This window comes from Nycticebus coucang, chromosome 4 (genome assembly GCF_027406575.1).
Source record: "Nycticebus coucang isolate mNycCou1 chromosome 4, mNycCou1.pri, whole genome shotgun sequence".
NCBI lineage: Eukaryota > Metazoa > Chordata > Mammalia > Primates > Lorisidae > Nycticebus > Nycticebus coucang.
In genome coordinates, this window is record NC_069783.1 from 141635881 (window position 1) to 141649879 (window position 13999).

Here is a 13999-nt window from a genome sequence, read left to right on the forward strand (position 1 = left end):
GGGTAAAGTGCTGTGGCATCACAGCTCATAGCAACCTCTAACTCCTGGGCTCAAGCGATTCTCCTGCCTCCCTCTCTGGAGTAACTGGGACTCTGGGACTATAGGTGCCCGCCACAACGCCTGGCTATTTTTTGGTTGCAGCCATCATTGTTGTTTGAAGGGCCTGGGCTAGATTCGAACCCGCCAGCTTAGGTGTATGTGGCTGTGCCTTAGCCGCTTGAGCCACAGGCGCTGAGCCTTTTTTTTTCTTTGAGACAGAGCTTCAAGCTGTTGCCCTGGGTAGAGTGCTATGGCATTACAGCTCATAGCAACCTCCAACTCCTGGGCTTAAGCGATTCTCTTGCCTCAGCCTCCCAAGTAGCTGGGACTACAGGTGCCCGCCACAACACCTGACTGTTTTTTGGTTCCAATCGTCATTGTTATTTGGCAGGCCCAGGCTGGATTTGAAGCAGCCAGCTCTAGTGTATGTGGCTGGCGCCTTAGCTGCTTGAGCTACAGATGCTGAGCCAAGCCATCCGATCCTTCATTCTTTTTCCAAAATGTACTGTTATATCTGATAAGCCCATTTATGCTGAAAATATTGTCAAGTTGAAAATACACTTAATATACCTAACATGCACTTAACCTACTGAACATCATAGCTTAGTCTAGCCTAACTTAAATGTACTCAGACTCTTACATTAGCCTACAGTTGGGCAAAATCATCTACACATCTACACAACAACTCAAAGATTGTTTTATAATAAAGTATTGGATCAATTAGAGTATTTAAATAAAGTATTTTATTAAAGAGATCATATAATTAATTAAATACAATACTAAAAGTGAAAATCAGAATGATTAATACGTACTTGGAAGTATGGTTTCTACTGAAAGTATTTTGCTTTTTATACCTTCATAAAGTTGAAAAATTATTGAATTTAACCATCAGAAGACTGCTTATGATATTCAAATGTAGCAGTGATTGATTAATATGTTAGATTTCATTCCTTATTTTAAAAAGTGAGATAAATATAAGCTTTTATCAATCCCTGCCCAACTCAATCTTTTTTTTTTTTTTGAGACAGAGTCTCACTGTGTTACCCTCCATAAGAATGCCATGTTGTTACAGCTCATAGCAACCTCAAAGTCTTGGGCTTAAGCAATTCTCTTGCCTTAGCCTCCCAAGTAGCTGGGACTACAGGAGCCTGCCACAATGCCCAGCTATGTTTTTTTGTTGTCATTGTTGTTTAGCAGGCCCGGGCTGGGTTTGAACTTGGCCTGCCTTGGTGTATGTGGCCTGCGCCCTAACTACTGAGCTTCAAGTCTTTTTTTTTTTCTTTTTGTTAGAGTTTCAGTCTGTTGCTCAGGCATTCTAGCCCTGGCCTCAACCTAGCTCATAGCAACCTAAAACTTCTGGCTTCAAGTGATCCTCTTGCCTCAGCTTTCTGAGTAACTGAGACTGCAGGTGCCCACCATGATGCCTGGCTAATCTTTTCTCGTTTTAGTAGGAACAGGGTTTAGTTCTTGTTTACACTGTTCTCAATCTCCTGAGCTTAAGTGATTCTCTTGTCTCAGCTTCCCAGAATGCTAGGATTATCGGTGCTTTTTTTGGTTGTCTTTTTCCCTGTGGTTTATGGCTATCAGACAAAAATCTGATCTGGTGATAATAATCTGAAAAAAAGCTATTCCTAGAAGAACGAGGTCTGGATTGTTAGGATTTTAATTTTTGCAGAGCATGCTTGTCCTGGATTCTTATTTATTTATGCTGTTGTAATATGCCTGTCCTTTAATTTTGAACTTTAACTCTTGTTCATTGACACTCACCTTATGTCAAACGCTTCCTTTTTGAGGTCGTTATGTCTCAGGAGAGAGATGTGGAGAGTCAGCAGTCCCAAAGCAGTGCCTCTTCGCAGTCCCACAGAGTTGGAGTCTGTTCACAGTCCCAAGGTGGCTTCACCCAGTCCCATGGTACCTCCTTACAGTACCAGGGCTCATCTAGCTCATCTACCAACACGATACCTACCTCCAGCCAGTCCTCTCACTCCAGCTCTGGGACATTGAGCTCCTTAGAGACAGTGTCTACTCAGGAACTTTATTCCATTCCTGAGGACCCAGAGCCTGAGGACCCTGCTCCTGCCCCTTGGGGTCGATTATGGTCCCTGCAGGATGGATTCTCTAATCTTGGTAAGACCCTTTGTTGTTATATAGGGTAATATTTTGTTCAGAAAAACAATCACAGCAAGTTCTTGCGGCAGAAATCTTAAAATACTGTTGGAATGATTCTGGAGATTAAAGGTGATAAAAGGTAAAACCATCGAGGCAGTGTTGGTTAGTGCACCGGCTCTTACCTGCTGGGGATCCCCTTCATGCAGGGGTCCTCAAACTATGGCCCGTGGGCCACCCGAGGCAGTGTGATTGTATTTGTTCCGGTTTGTTTTTTTACTTCAAAATAAGATATGTGCAGTGTGCATAGGTATTTGTTCATAGTTTGTTTTTTTTTTGTAGAGACAGAGTCTCACTTTATCACCCTGGTAGAGTGCCGTGGCGTCACACAGCTCACAGCAACCTCCAACTCCTGGGCTTAAGCGATTCTCTTGCCTCAGCCTCCCGAGTAGCTGGGACTACAGGCGCCCGCCACAACGCCCGGCTATTTTTTTGTTGCAGTTTGGCCGGGGCTGGGTTTGAACCCGCCACCCTCGGTATAGGGGGCTGGCGCCCTGCTCACTGAGCCACAGGTGCCGCCCTGTTCATAGTTTTTTTTAAACAATAGTCCAGCCCTCCAACAGTCTGAGGGACAGTGAACTGGCCCCCTGTTTAAAAAGTTTGAGGACGCCTGATATTGTTTCAACAAGTTTTAATTGGGCATTTGTAACGTGCTTTCCATCTGAGGATCCAAAGGGAGCTGTGTACGCTCTCCCTAAAATAATGTAGATTTATGCAAACATGTAAACATTATAATATAATCACCAGTTAACTCCTGCTGCTAATCCATTTGCTTGTTAGCCCCTGCTGCAGTTTGCCATACCTTCAGAGCACTCAGGTTGTTCAAAATAGCATAGGGTATTTGTTGACTGTCTGTTATTTGTTTTTGTCTCAAAATAGCCAATCTTGCATTTTAAATATGTTGATCCTTTCTGACACCTGGTTCTAAAAGTCACTCTTTCCTATGAATATGCTTGAAATAGCATTTTTCCTCCCTCCTACATTAAAATAACCTCTTCATTTAAAAAAAAAATTGTGAACTTGACATAATGAAATAGAAATTATTAATTATAAAGAAGTTAATGACCATTGCATCATTTTGCATCTTGTCACTTGTCACCCTTTTGCTTTATTTCATGTCCAACTTTGATGTCTTGAAAAACCCCCAAAATTCGGAAGAATAATATAGCGATATCTACTATACAACTTTAAATTTAGCAGTAAATATTTGAAGCGTTTCTTACTCATGCAAATCATATTTTTAAGATGGGCTTATAGGCTTAGGTAAGTGGCAAACAGAAACGGTGAAAAAGGGTGAAATGTGTTCATCACCTTTAAAAGTGACAAAACACAGGCTGGCCAAGGTGGGTCACGTCTGTAATCCTAACACTCTGGGAGGCAGAGATGGGTGGATTGCTTGAACTCATGAGTTCAAGACCAGCCTGATCCAGAGCGAGATTGTCCCTCTTTTTTTCTTTTTTCTTTTTTCTTTTTTTGAGACAGATTCTCACTTTTGTTGCCTTATATAGAGTGTCATGGTGTCACAGCTCACAGCAACCTCAGACTCTTGGGCTGAAGTGATTCTCTTGTCTCAGCCTCCCAAATGTGGCTGGGACTACGGGTGCCTGCCACAAGACCCAGCTATTTTTTTATTGTTTCTTTGTTGTTTAGCAGGCCCAGGACAGGTTTGAACCCACCTGCCTTGGTGTATGTGGCCAGCACCCTAACCACTGAGCTATGGGCACCGAGCTGGCTTTTTTTTTTTTCCTTTTAATATTATATATGTATACATATATAAATTTTTTTTTTTTTTGAGATAGAGTCTCACTTTGTTGCCCTGGGTAGAGTACCCTGGCATCATAGCTTACAGCAACCTCCAATTCCTGGGCTCAAGCAATTCTCTTGCCTCAGCCTCCTGAGTAGCTGGGACTACAGGTGCCTGCTACAACTACCGGCTATATTTTTGCTTTAGCAGGCCCAGGCTGGGTTTGAACCTGGTGCATGTGGCTGGCGCCCTACCCACTGAGCTAGGGTTGCTGCCAGCAGCTTTTCTTTTCCCGAGACAGGATCTACCTCTGTCACACAGGCTAGACTGCAGTGGTGTCATCAGAGTTAATTGCAACCTCAAATTCCTGGGCTCCAGTGATCTTCCTGCCTCAGCCTCCCAAGTTGTTGGTACTACAAGTGCCCGCCACTATGCCTGTTTAATTTTTCTTTTCTTTTCTTTTTTGCCTGTTTAATTTTTCTATTTTTTTGTAGAGACTGGCTCAGGCTGGTTTCAAACTCCTCTCCTCAAATAATCCTTCTGCTTTCACCTCCCAAAGTACTAGGATTATAAGCATGAGCTACCACACCTGGCCTTAATGTTGACCTTTTAAAGTTTGTGGTAAAATTTATATAAAATGAGATTTACCATTTTACCCATTTTTAAGTATACAATTAAATGGCAATAAGTACATTTATAATACTGTCCAAGCATTACCACTATCTGTTTTCAAATTTTTTCCATCACTCCAAATAGAAACTTTGTGTCCATTAAGCAATAACTCTCAATTGCCCCTCCCTGTAGCCTTTGGTAACTTCTATTTAGCGTCTCTGTATTTACCTAATCTGGATATTTCATATAAGTGGAATTATAACAATATTCTTTTGCTTCTAGCTTTTTTTCAGAAAGCATAAAGTAATGTTTTTAAAATTCATGTTGTATCAAATATCAGAACTCCTTTTTTTAATGGCTGAATTGTATGTATATACCATATTTTGTTTATCTGATCTTTCATTAATGGACACTGAGTTGTTTCCACCCATTGGGTATTGTGCATATTATTTTTTCTCTTTTTATACTGTCCTTTAAAAAGTAGATTTAGGGGGTACAAGTATTTTTTTGTTACATGGATGTATTGTGTAATGCTGAAGTCAGGGCTTTTAGCGTATCTGTCACGGGAATAGTATACATCGTACCTGATATGTGGATTTTTATCTGTCACTTCCCTCACACCCTCCTTCCTTAATTTTTAATGTTTGTTACATTACACTATGGTTGTATATGCCCTTCCTTAAAAATGTGGAATGCTTCATGAATATGCATGTCTTTTTTACGCAGGTGCCATGTTAATCTCTTTATTCCTCTAATAAATTAATTAGTTTATTTTTGAGACAGTCTCACTATGTTGCCCTTGGTATAGTGCCGTGGCATCACAGTTCACAGCAACCTCAAGCGCAGCAACCTGGGCTTAAGTGATTCTCTTGCCTCAGCCTCCCAAGTAGCTGGGACTGCAGGCACCTGCCACAACGCCCGGCTATTTTTTCTGCAGTTGTCATTGTTTAGTAGGCCCAGGCTGGGTTCAAACCCACCAGCTTTGTGTATGTGGCTGGTGCCGTAACCACTGTGCTATGGGTGCCTAGCCATAGTCCTCTAATTTTGGTATACATGCTGCCAAAGTCAGCACTGCTGTAAATATTTGCATACAAGTATATATTAGAGTGTTTGTTTACAATTCTTTTGGTATGTACATAGGAATGGAATTGTTGGATAACATGGTAATTCTCTGCTTAACTATATACTCTTTTGAAAAATGTTTATTCAGATCCTTAGCTCATTTTTTCCCTTTTTTTGGAGACAGGATCTCACTCTGTTGTTTGGGCTAGAGTGCAATGTTGTCATCATAGCTCACTGGAAACTTCTGGGCTCAAGTGATTCTCCTGCCTTGGCCACTTGAGTAGCTGAGACATGCCCAGCTAATTTTCCTATTTTTTGTAAAGACAGGGTCTTGCTAGGTTGCCTGGGCTAGTCTTAAGGTCCTGGCCTATGTGGTCCTCCCTCTGCAGCTTCTGAAAGTACTGGGCTAATAGGCATGAGCCACTGTACCTGACCTTGAGTCATTTTGCAATGAACACTTAATTTTCTACTCATGTGCATTGTCGCAGTTGATAGAGCTGCACTTTTAACCAAGGCTGCCATCCTGGGGTTCATTTTCCTTATTTTTAGACATAGTCTCACTATGTCACCCTTGGTAGAGTGCTATGGCGTCACAGCTAACAACAGCCTCAAACCATTGGGCTTAAGTGATTCTCTTGCCTCAGCCTCCCAAGCAGCTGGAATTACAGGCGCCTGCCACAATACTTGGCTATTTTGTTGGTTGTAATTGTCATTGTTGTTTGGCAGGCCTGGGCTAGGTTTGAACCTGCCAATTCTGGTGTATGTGGCTGGCACCCTAGCTTCTGAGCTACAGGTGCCGAGGCACTGGGGTTCATTTTCTTACAGGGGGATAATGGGGAGACAGTCTACAAATAATCAAGGTAATTTCCAGTTATGGTCCATACTTAGAAGGAAGTAAAACAGGTAGGTATATAGAAAGCTGAATGAGAGATGATATTTGAGTTCAGACACAAAAGGTAAGATGGAATGATCCATTCAGGGGGTTGGGGAAGAAGTGCAAAGGCTACAGGTGGCTGAGCCCAATATACTTGGGGCAATGAAAGGCCAGATGTGCTGGGTATTTTGAGCAAAGGGTGAGGGCTGTCAGCTGAGGCTGGAATGGAGACAGAGCACAGACCCTGAGCCAGGAGGAAGACTGCAGATTTTATACTAAGTATGGTAGGAAGTCTCTGGAAGATAATAAGGAGGAAGTTATTGTATTGTAAGCATCTCTCCAAGTTATTAAAAATTTGATTTGTATCCGCTCTGAGGGTACTTAAATCATAAAAAAAATTATTTGAGGCACCGGCCACATACACCAAGGCTGGTGGGTTTGAATCTGGCTTGGGCCTGCTAAACAACAATGACAACTACAACAACAACAAAAAGTAGCTGGGTGTTGTGGTAGGCGCCTGTAGACCCAGCTACTTGGGAGGCTGAGGCAAGAGAATCGTTTAAGCCCAGGATTTTGAGGTTGCTATGAGCTGTGACCCAATGGCACTCAACCCTGGGCGACATAGTGAGACTCTGTCTCAAAAAAAAAAAAAAAACAAAAAACTGAGAACTTTTGGGGCAGCACCTGTGGCTCAAGGAGTAGGGCGCTGGTCCCATATGCTGGAGGTGGTGGGTTCAAACCCAGCCCCGGCCAAAAACCACAAAAAAAAAACAAAAAACTGAGAACTTTTAATGGCTGTTATTTCATGGTTGTATATAATTATTAAATTAAACTCATCATTGGAATCTAGTGTGTTTTTCTCCTAATTTTTAATCTTAAAAGTCTTGATAAGCTGGGCGGCGCCTGTGGCTCAGTTGGTAAGGCGCCAGCCCCATATACCGAGGGTGGCAGGTTCAAACCCAGCCCCGGCCAAATTGCAACCAAAAATAGCCGGGCGTTGTGGCCGGCGCCTGTAGTCCCAGCTACTCGGGTTGGCTGAGGCAAGAGAATCACTTAAGCCCAGGAGTTGGAGGTTGCTGTGAGCTGTGTGAGGCCACGGCACTCTACCGAGGGCCATAAAGTGAGACTCTGTCTCTACAAAAAAAAAAAAAAAAAAAAGTCTTGATAAGCTAATCTATAATTTTGTTTGCTTTCTTAGGCTATTTTCCTAAAGTATGTTTATAAGCAATTTTTAAAAGTGTTTGATGCATGAAATTCAACAGCCCTCTGGTATATGCTTTTGTATTATAGAGTGTATTAATGACAACTACTGGTTTGGGAGAGACAAAAGCTGTGACTATTGCTTTGATGAACCACTACTGAAAAGAACGGATAAATATCGGACATATAGCAAGAAACACTTTCGGATTTTCAGGGTAGGTGACTAAATACTCAAGTATTCTTGGGACATCCGATAATCTACTCATCACTCTTAGCTATTTTCTCACTATAAATCCCTACCGTTAAAAATATGAAATAAAATGTTCTCTATTTTAGGAAATGGGTCCTAAAAACTCTTACATTGCATACATAGAAGATCACAGTGGGAATGGAACCTTTGTAAATACTGAGCTTGTAGGGAAAGGAAATCGCCGTCCTTTGAGTAATAATTCTGAAATTGCACTTTCACTATGCAGAAATAAAGGTAAAATTATTATCTTACCATTACTGAATTTTTTTTCCTCCCAAGTGAAAAAATTCACGTTGTGTTTTTATGGGGTATGGTTTAAGTAAGGTAGTGTTCAAGATTAAACTCTGCTGTCTTAGTTGCATTTTTTAGATTGTGAAAAAATGTTATCAAGACAGTTTTTTAAGGTTTAATTGGTTTTATTTAAAGGTACCTGCTAGTAATTGACATAATGGTTAAAATAAAGTTCATTGATTGATTTAGTTGATACCATATCAGTCATAGATATCTACAAGCTGTTGCTTTGGGCCATTAATTCATCTTTCCTCCCTTCCTCATTGTTTCTTTCTTCATTTCTTCTTTTTTTTTAGACAGAGTCTCACTATGTCGCCCTCGGTAGAGTGCTGTGACATCACAGCTCTCAGCAACCTCAAACTCTTGGGCTTAAGTGATTCTCTTGCCTCAGCCTCCCACCCACGTAGCTGGGACTACAGGTGCTTACCACAATGCCCGGCTATTTTTTTTTTTTTGTAATTGTCATTGTTGTTTGGCAGGACCCGGCTGGGTTCGAACCCGCCAGCCTCGATGTATGTGGCTGGTGCCCTAGCCACTGAGCTGTAGGCACCAAGCCTATTCCTTCATTTCTGTATGCATTTATTGAGCTTCTGTTGTATGCTGGGAATTAGGTTATGGATGTTTCTGTAAGAGGCCACTTAAATACCACATAGTTGTCCTGTGTTTATTGTCATCATCAGGTAGCATTTTATAAGCATCCATTCCTAAAACTTTGAATAGCAATCTAATATGAACAATTGTGGCTAGGTGCCTGTAGCTCAGCAGCTAGGGTGCCAGCCACATACACGGGAGCTGGCAGGTTCCAGCCCAGCATGGGCCTGCCAAACAACAATGACAATCACAACAAAGAAAATAGCCGGGCGTTGTTATGGGCGCCTACAGTCCCAGCTCCTGGGAGATTGAGGCAGGAGAAATGGCTTGAGCTCAAGAGTTTGAGGTTGCTGTGATGCTATGGCACTCTAGAGGACAACATAGTGAGACTGTCTCAAAAAACAACAACAAACAAAGGAACAATTGTCATTTAGGATATGGTCTAGAAAGAACAATCAACAAAAGCAACCTATGAGTTTAAAAGTAGCTCACAGTGGGGCGGCGCCTGTGGCTCAGTGAGTAGGGCGCCGGCCCCATATGCCGAGGGTGGTGGGTTCAAACCCAGCCCCGGTCAAACTGCAACAACAACAAAAAAAACATAGCCAGGCGTTGTGGCGGGCGCCTTTAGTCCCAGCTGCTCGGGAGGCTGAGGCAAGAGAATCACCTAAGCCTAAGAGCTGGAGGGTGCTGTGAGCCGTGTGACTCCACGGCACTCTACCCGAGGGCAGTAAAGTGAGACTCTGTCTTTACAAAAAAAAAAAAGTAGCTCACAGTGATTTTAAATTCTTGGAAAAGAGAAATACTTTTTCTTTTTCTCTCTTTTTTTGCAGTTTGGCCGGGGCTAGGTTTGAACCTGCCACCCTTGGTATGTGGGGCCGGCACCCTACTCACTGAGCCACAGGCACCACCCAGAGAAATACTTCTACTTTAATTTAAAGAACCAGAGAACTGGGTGGCGCCTGTGGCTCAGTGAGTAGGGCGACGGCCCCATATACCGAGGGTGGCGGGTTCAAACCCAGCCCTGGCCAAACTGCAACCAAAAAAATAGCCGGGCGTTGTGGCGGGCGCCTGTAGTCCCAGCTGCTCGGGAGGCTGAGGCAAGAGAATCACGTAAGCCCAAGAGCTGGAGGTTGCTGTGAGCCGTGTGACACCACGGCACTCTACCGAGGGCAGTAAAGTGAGACTCTGTCTCTACAAAAAAAAAAAAAAAAAGAACCAGAGAACTTCCCAAACCTGAGAGTCAAATGATGGGAGTGTGTGTGTGTTACATTTTATTTATTTATTTTTAGGACAGGGTTTCACTGTCACCCAGGCTATAGTGCAATGTCACGATGTTAACATATTTAGAAAACATAAGTTTACATAAACACTCTCCACAGATTCCTATTCTGTAGTCTGGGGATTTAAAAAAATCATACTGCTGAGCATGTTGGCAAATACCTATAATCCCATTTATTTGGGAGGCTGAGGCGGGAGGATTGCTTGAGTCTAGGAGTTTGAGGCTATGGCGTGCTGTAATTGTACAGCCTGGGCAACATAGTGAGACTCCCATCTAAAGAAGTCATGCCCAAAGAATTCTCATCCTGGTCTTGGTGTGGTGGTTCAAGCCTGTAGTCCTAGCATTCTGGGAGACCAAGGCAGGTGGATTGCTTGAGTTCATGAGTTCAAGACCAGCCTGAGCAAGAGCGAGACTCCATCTCTAAAAAATAGCTGGGCCTTGTGGTGGGTGCCTGTAGTCCCAGATACTCGGGAGGCTGAGGAAGTGAATCACTTGAGGCTAGGAGTTTGAGGTTGCTGTGAGCTATGATGCTGTGGTACTCTATCCAGGGAGACAAAGTGAGATTCTGTCTGAAAAAAAAAAAAAAGAATTCTCATGCAGTATAGTCTACAGTCTGGCCTCTGAGAACTGTGTCTTTATTGGGCATCCTGAAGTATTTTTATAATGGATTTAGTTTTCTCTGTTTTTGAATATTTTGTTTTCTATCTGATATTTATAGTCAATGCGCCTGCATATAGTCAGTATATTGTGGGTATTTGTTCTTTTGAGACAGAGCCTCAAGCTGTCACCCTGGGTAGAGTGCTGTTGCATCACAGCTCACAGCAACCTCCAACTCCTGGGCTCAAGCGATTCTCCTGCCTCAGCCTCCCAAGTAGCTGGGACTACAGGCACCGCCACAACGCCTGGCTATTTTTTTGGTTGCAGCCGTCATTGTTTGGCGGGCCCGTCCTGGATTCAAACCCGCCAGCTCAGCTGTATGTGGCTGGCGCCTTAGCCGTTTGAGCTACAGGTACCGAGCCACTATTTGTGGGTATTTAGTAGAGGGGGCAACTGGGTGCTGAAATGTGGCTTGCCTTCTATTCATTTTTTTTTTTGAGACACGGTCTCAAACTGTCACCTTGGGTAGAGTGCTGTGTGTTATAGCTTACAGCAACCTCCAACTCTTGGGCTCATTCCATCCTCTTGTCTCAGTTTTTCTATTTTTAGTAGAGATAGGGTCTTACTTTTGCTCAGATTGGTCTCGAACTCATGAGCTCAAGGAATCCACCCATCTTGGCCTCCCAGAGTGCTAGGATTACAGGTGTGAGCCACCGTGCCCGGCCCCTTCTACTCAACATTCTTTTTTTTTTTTTTTTTTTGTAGAGACAGAGTCTCACTTTATGGCCCTCGGTAGAGTGCCGTGGCGTCACACGGCTCACAGCAACCTCCAACTCCTGGGCTTAAGCGATTCTCTTGCCTCAGCCTCCCGAGTAGCTGGGACTACAGGCGCCCGCCACAACGCCCGGCTATTTTTTGGTTGCAGTTTGGCCGGGGCCGGGTTCAAACCCGCCACCCTCGGCATATGGGGCCGGCGCCTTACCGACTGAGCCACAGGCGCCGCCACTACTCAACATTCTTGTGTGATACTTTTTTCTCATTGGTCTGTCCAAAGAGCACATTTCTTTGTTTCTTATTTTTTTTTTTAGACAGAGCCTCAAGCTGTCCCCCTGGGTAGAGAGCTGTGGCATCATAGCTCACAGCAACCTCCAACTCCTAGGCTTAAGTGATTCTCTTGCCTGAGCCTCCCAAGTAGCTGGGACCACAGGCACCTGCCACAGCGCTTGGCTATTTTTTGGTTCTAGTTGTCATTGTTGTTTGGCAAACCTGCCAGCTCTGGTGTGTGTGGCTGGTGCCTTAGCTGCTTGAGCTACAGGTACTGAGCCTCATTTACTTAATTACTGTGTTAAGACATTTATACTCTATACTAATAGATCCGACATGTACCCTTGCATTATGCACCATAGGTGTGATCCCACCATTCACCTTCCCTCGATCTGACCCTCCCATCTCCAAGACCCTACTTCTTAACCCAGCATGACCTTTGTGTATTAATTTCTTGGCTTGGATGGACACTTGAGTTTGCAGTCCCTGAAGTAGACCTGTTAACAGTTGGGAGAAATATATCACCATAGCCCCTCAAATTCCCAGATTCTCCATTGCCACTGAACACACACTTTCATAAATAGCTACAAGCATAGAGGGGGAGTTATACCTGGGTGACCAGTGGGTCTCAATCACTAGACAGGTATTTGCATCATGTGTACCAGCCTGGAATGAAGTATACTCTCGTGACTTAGATTTGTGCCAGAGACTCAGACTGAATCTTTAGGTTGTAGGGAAGTCAAAACCTATCACCTACCAGGCATAGTGGCACCTGTGTCTGTAGTCTAGCTACTCAAGAGGCTTAGTACAAGGCCTCTCGCTTGAACCCAGGAGTTCAGGGCCAGCCTGGGTAACATAGCAAGTCCCCATTTCAACAATAACAAACCTCTCACCTGAAATGTGAGAAACTTGAGGGTCTTAACAAATTTTATTCTTTCAACATGTTATAGGCAGTTGCAAATTTACCATTGATAACTTTGTAGAATTGAAATAATTTATTGCAGGCTTGGCCTGTGTGTGTGGTTAAATTATTAAAAAAGAATAGTTCTTTTAGTTACTTAGTTATTTTTTGGCAGAGATATAGCCTAAATAATGAGTAGAGAAATAAAAAGGGGATTTGTTTAGAAAATGCTGTTTATCTAAATTTACAGCTGGGTGCGGTGGTTCATACCTGTAATCCCAGCATTTGGGAGGCTGAGGCAGGAGGATTGCCTGAGCTAACAGATTGGAGACCACCCTGAGCCAGAGTGAGAACTCGTCTTTAAAAATAGCTGGGCATGGGCGGTGCCTGTGGCTCAAAAGAGTACAGAGCTGGTCCCATATGCGGGAAGTGGTGGGGTCAAAGCCCTGGCCGAAAACTGCAAAAAAAAAAAAAAAAAAAATAGCTGGGAGTTGTAGCAGGCACCTGTAGTCCCAGCTACTTGGGAGGCTGAGGCAAGAGAATCACTTGAGCCCAGGAGTTTGAGGTTGCTGTGAGCTATGATATCACGGCACTCTACCAAGGCAACAAAATGAAACTCTGTCTCAAAAAAAAAGAAAAAAGGAAAATGCTTTTTATCTAATTTTACAGATAACTTCAAGACGATTTGTACTGTAAAAAACTAGATTTTCACAGGGGGAATTGCCTGAGCTCACAGGTTTGAGACCAGCCTGAGGAAGTGCAAGACTTGTCTCTAAAAAATAGCTGGGCTGTGGGCGGCACCTGTGGCTCCAGGAGTTGGGTGCCAGCCCCATATACTGGAGGTGGTGGGTTCAAAACCCGGCCGCGGCCAGAAAAAACTGCAAAAAAAAAAAAAAGTAGCTGGGCTGGGCATTGTGGTGGGTGCCTGTAGTCCCAGCTACTTAGGAGGCTGAGCCAAGAGAATTGGATGAGCCCAAGAGTTTGAGGTTGCTGTGAGCTATGACACCACAGCATTCTACTCAGGGTGACAGTTTGAGACTCTGTCTCAAAAAATAAAAAAGAACAAAAAACAGTTACATAAATGTAAGAGAGACGATAATACTAGTATGGTGACTTACAATCTAATTTTCATTGGGCTATGTACTTGCCTAGAACATTTTTTTCTAGGCTCAGACTAATTGCCTTTTTTAAAAAAATCCTGGCTAGAGTACAGTGGTGTCATCATAGCTCACTGCAACCTCAAACTCTTTACCTCACATAATCCTGCTTCAGTCTCTCTGGTAACTGGGATTATAGTTGCCCCCCACCATGCCCAGCTAATTTTTCTATTTTCTGTAGACACAGGTGAC

At 43.4% G+C, this 13999-nt stretch overlaps 1 protein-coding gene across 7 annotated transcripts in view; it reads left to right on the forward strand.

The window, feature by feature from the left end:
* The window catches only part of CHEK2 (checkpoint kinase 2), a 67295-nt gene that overhangs the window by 2616 nt on the left and 50680 nt on the right, over window positions 1-13999 (forward strand). For all 7 annotated transcript variants that reach the window (XM_053587223.1, XM_053587219.1, XM_053587217.1 and 4 more), the window contains 3 exons: window positions 1833-2166; window positions 7788-7912; window positions 8034-8181. In XM_053587223.1, coding sequence (XP_053443198.1) covers window positions 1839-2166; window positions 7788-7912; window positions 8034-8181 — 601 coding nt within the window. In that variant the 5' untranslated portion in view covers window positions 1833-1838. The remainder of the gene's footprint in view (window positions 1-1832; window positions 2167-7787; window positions 7913-8033; window positions 8182-13999) is intronic.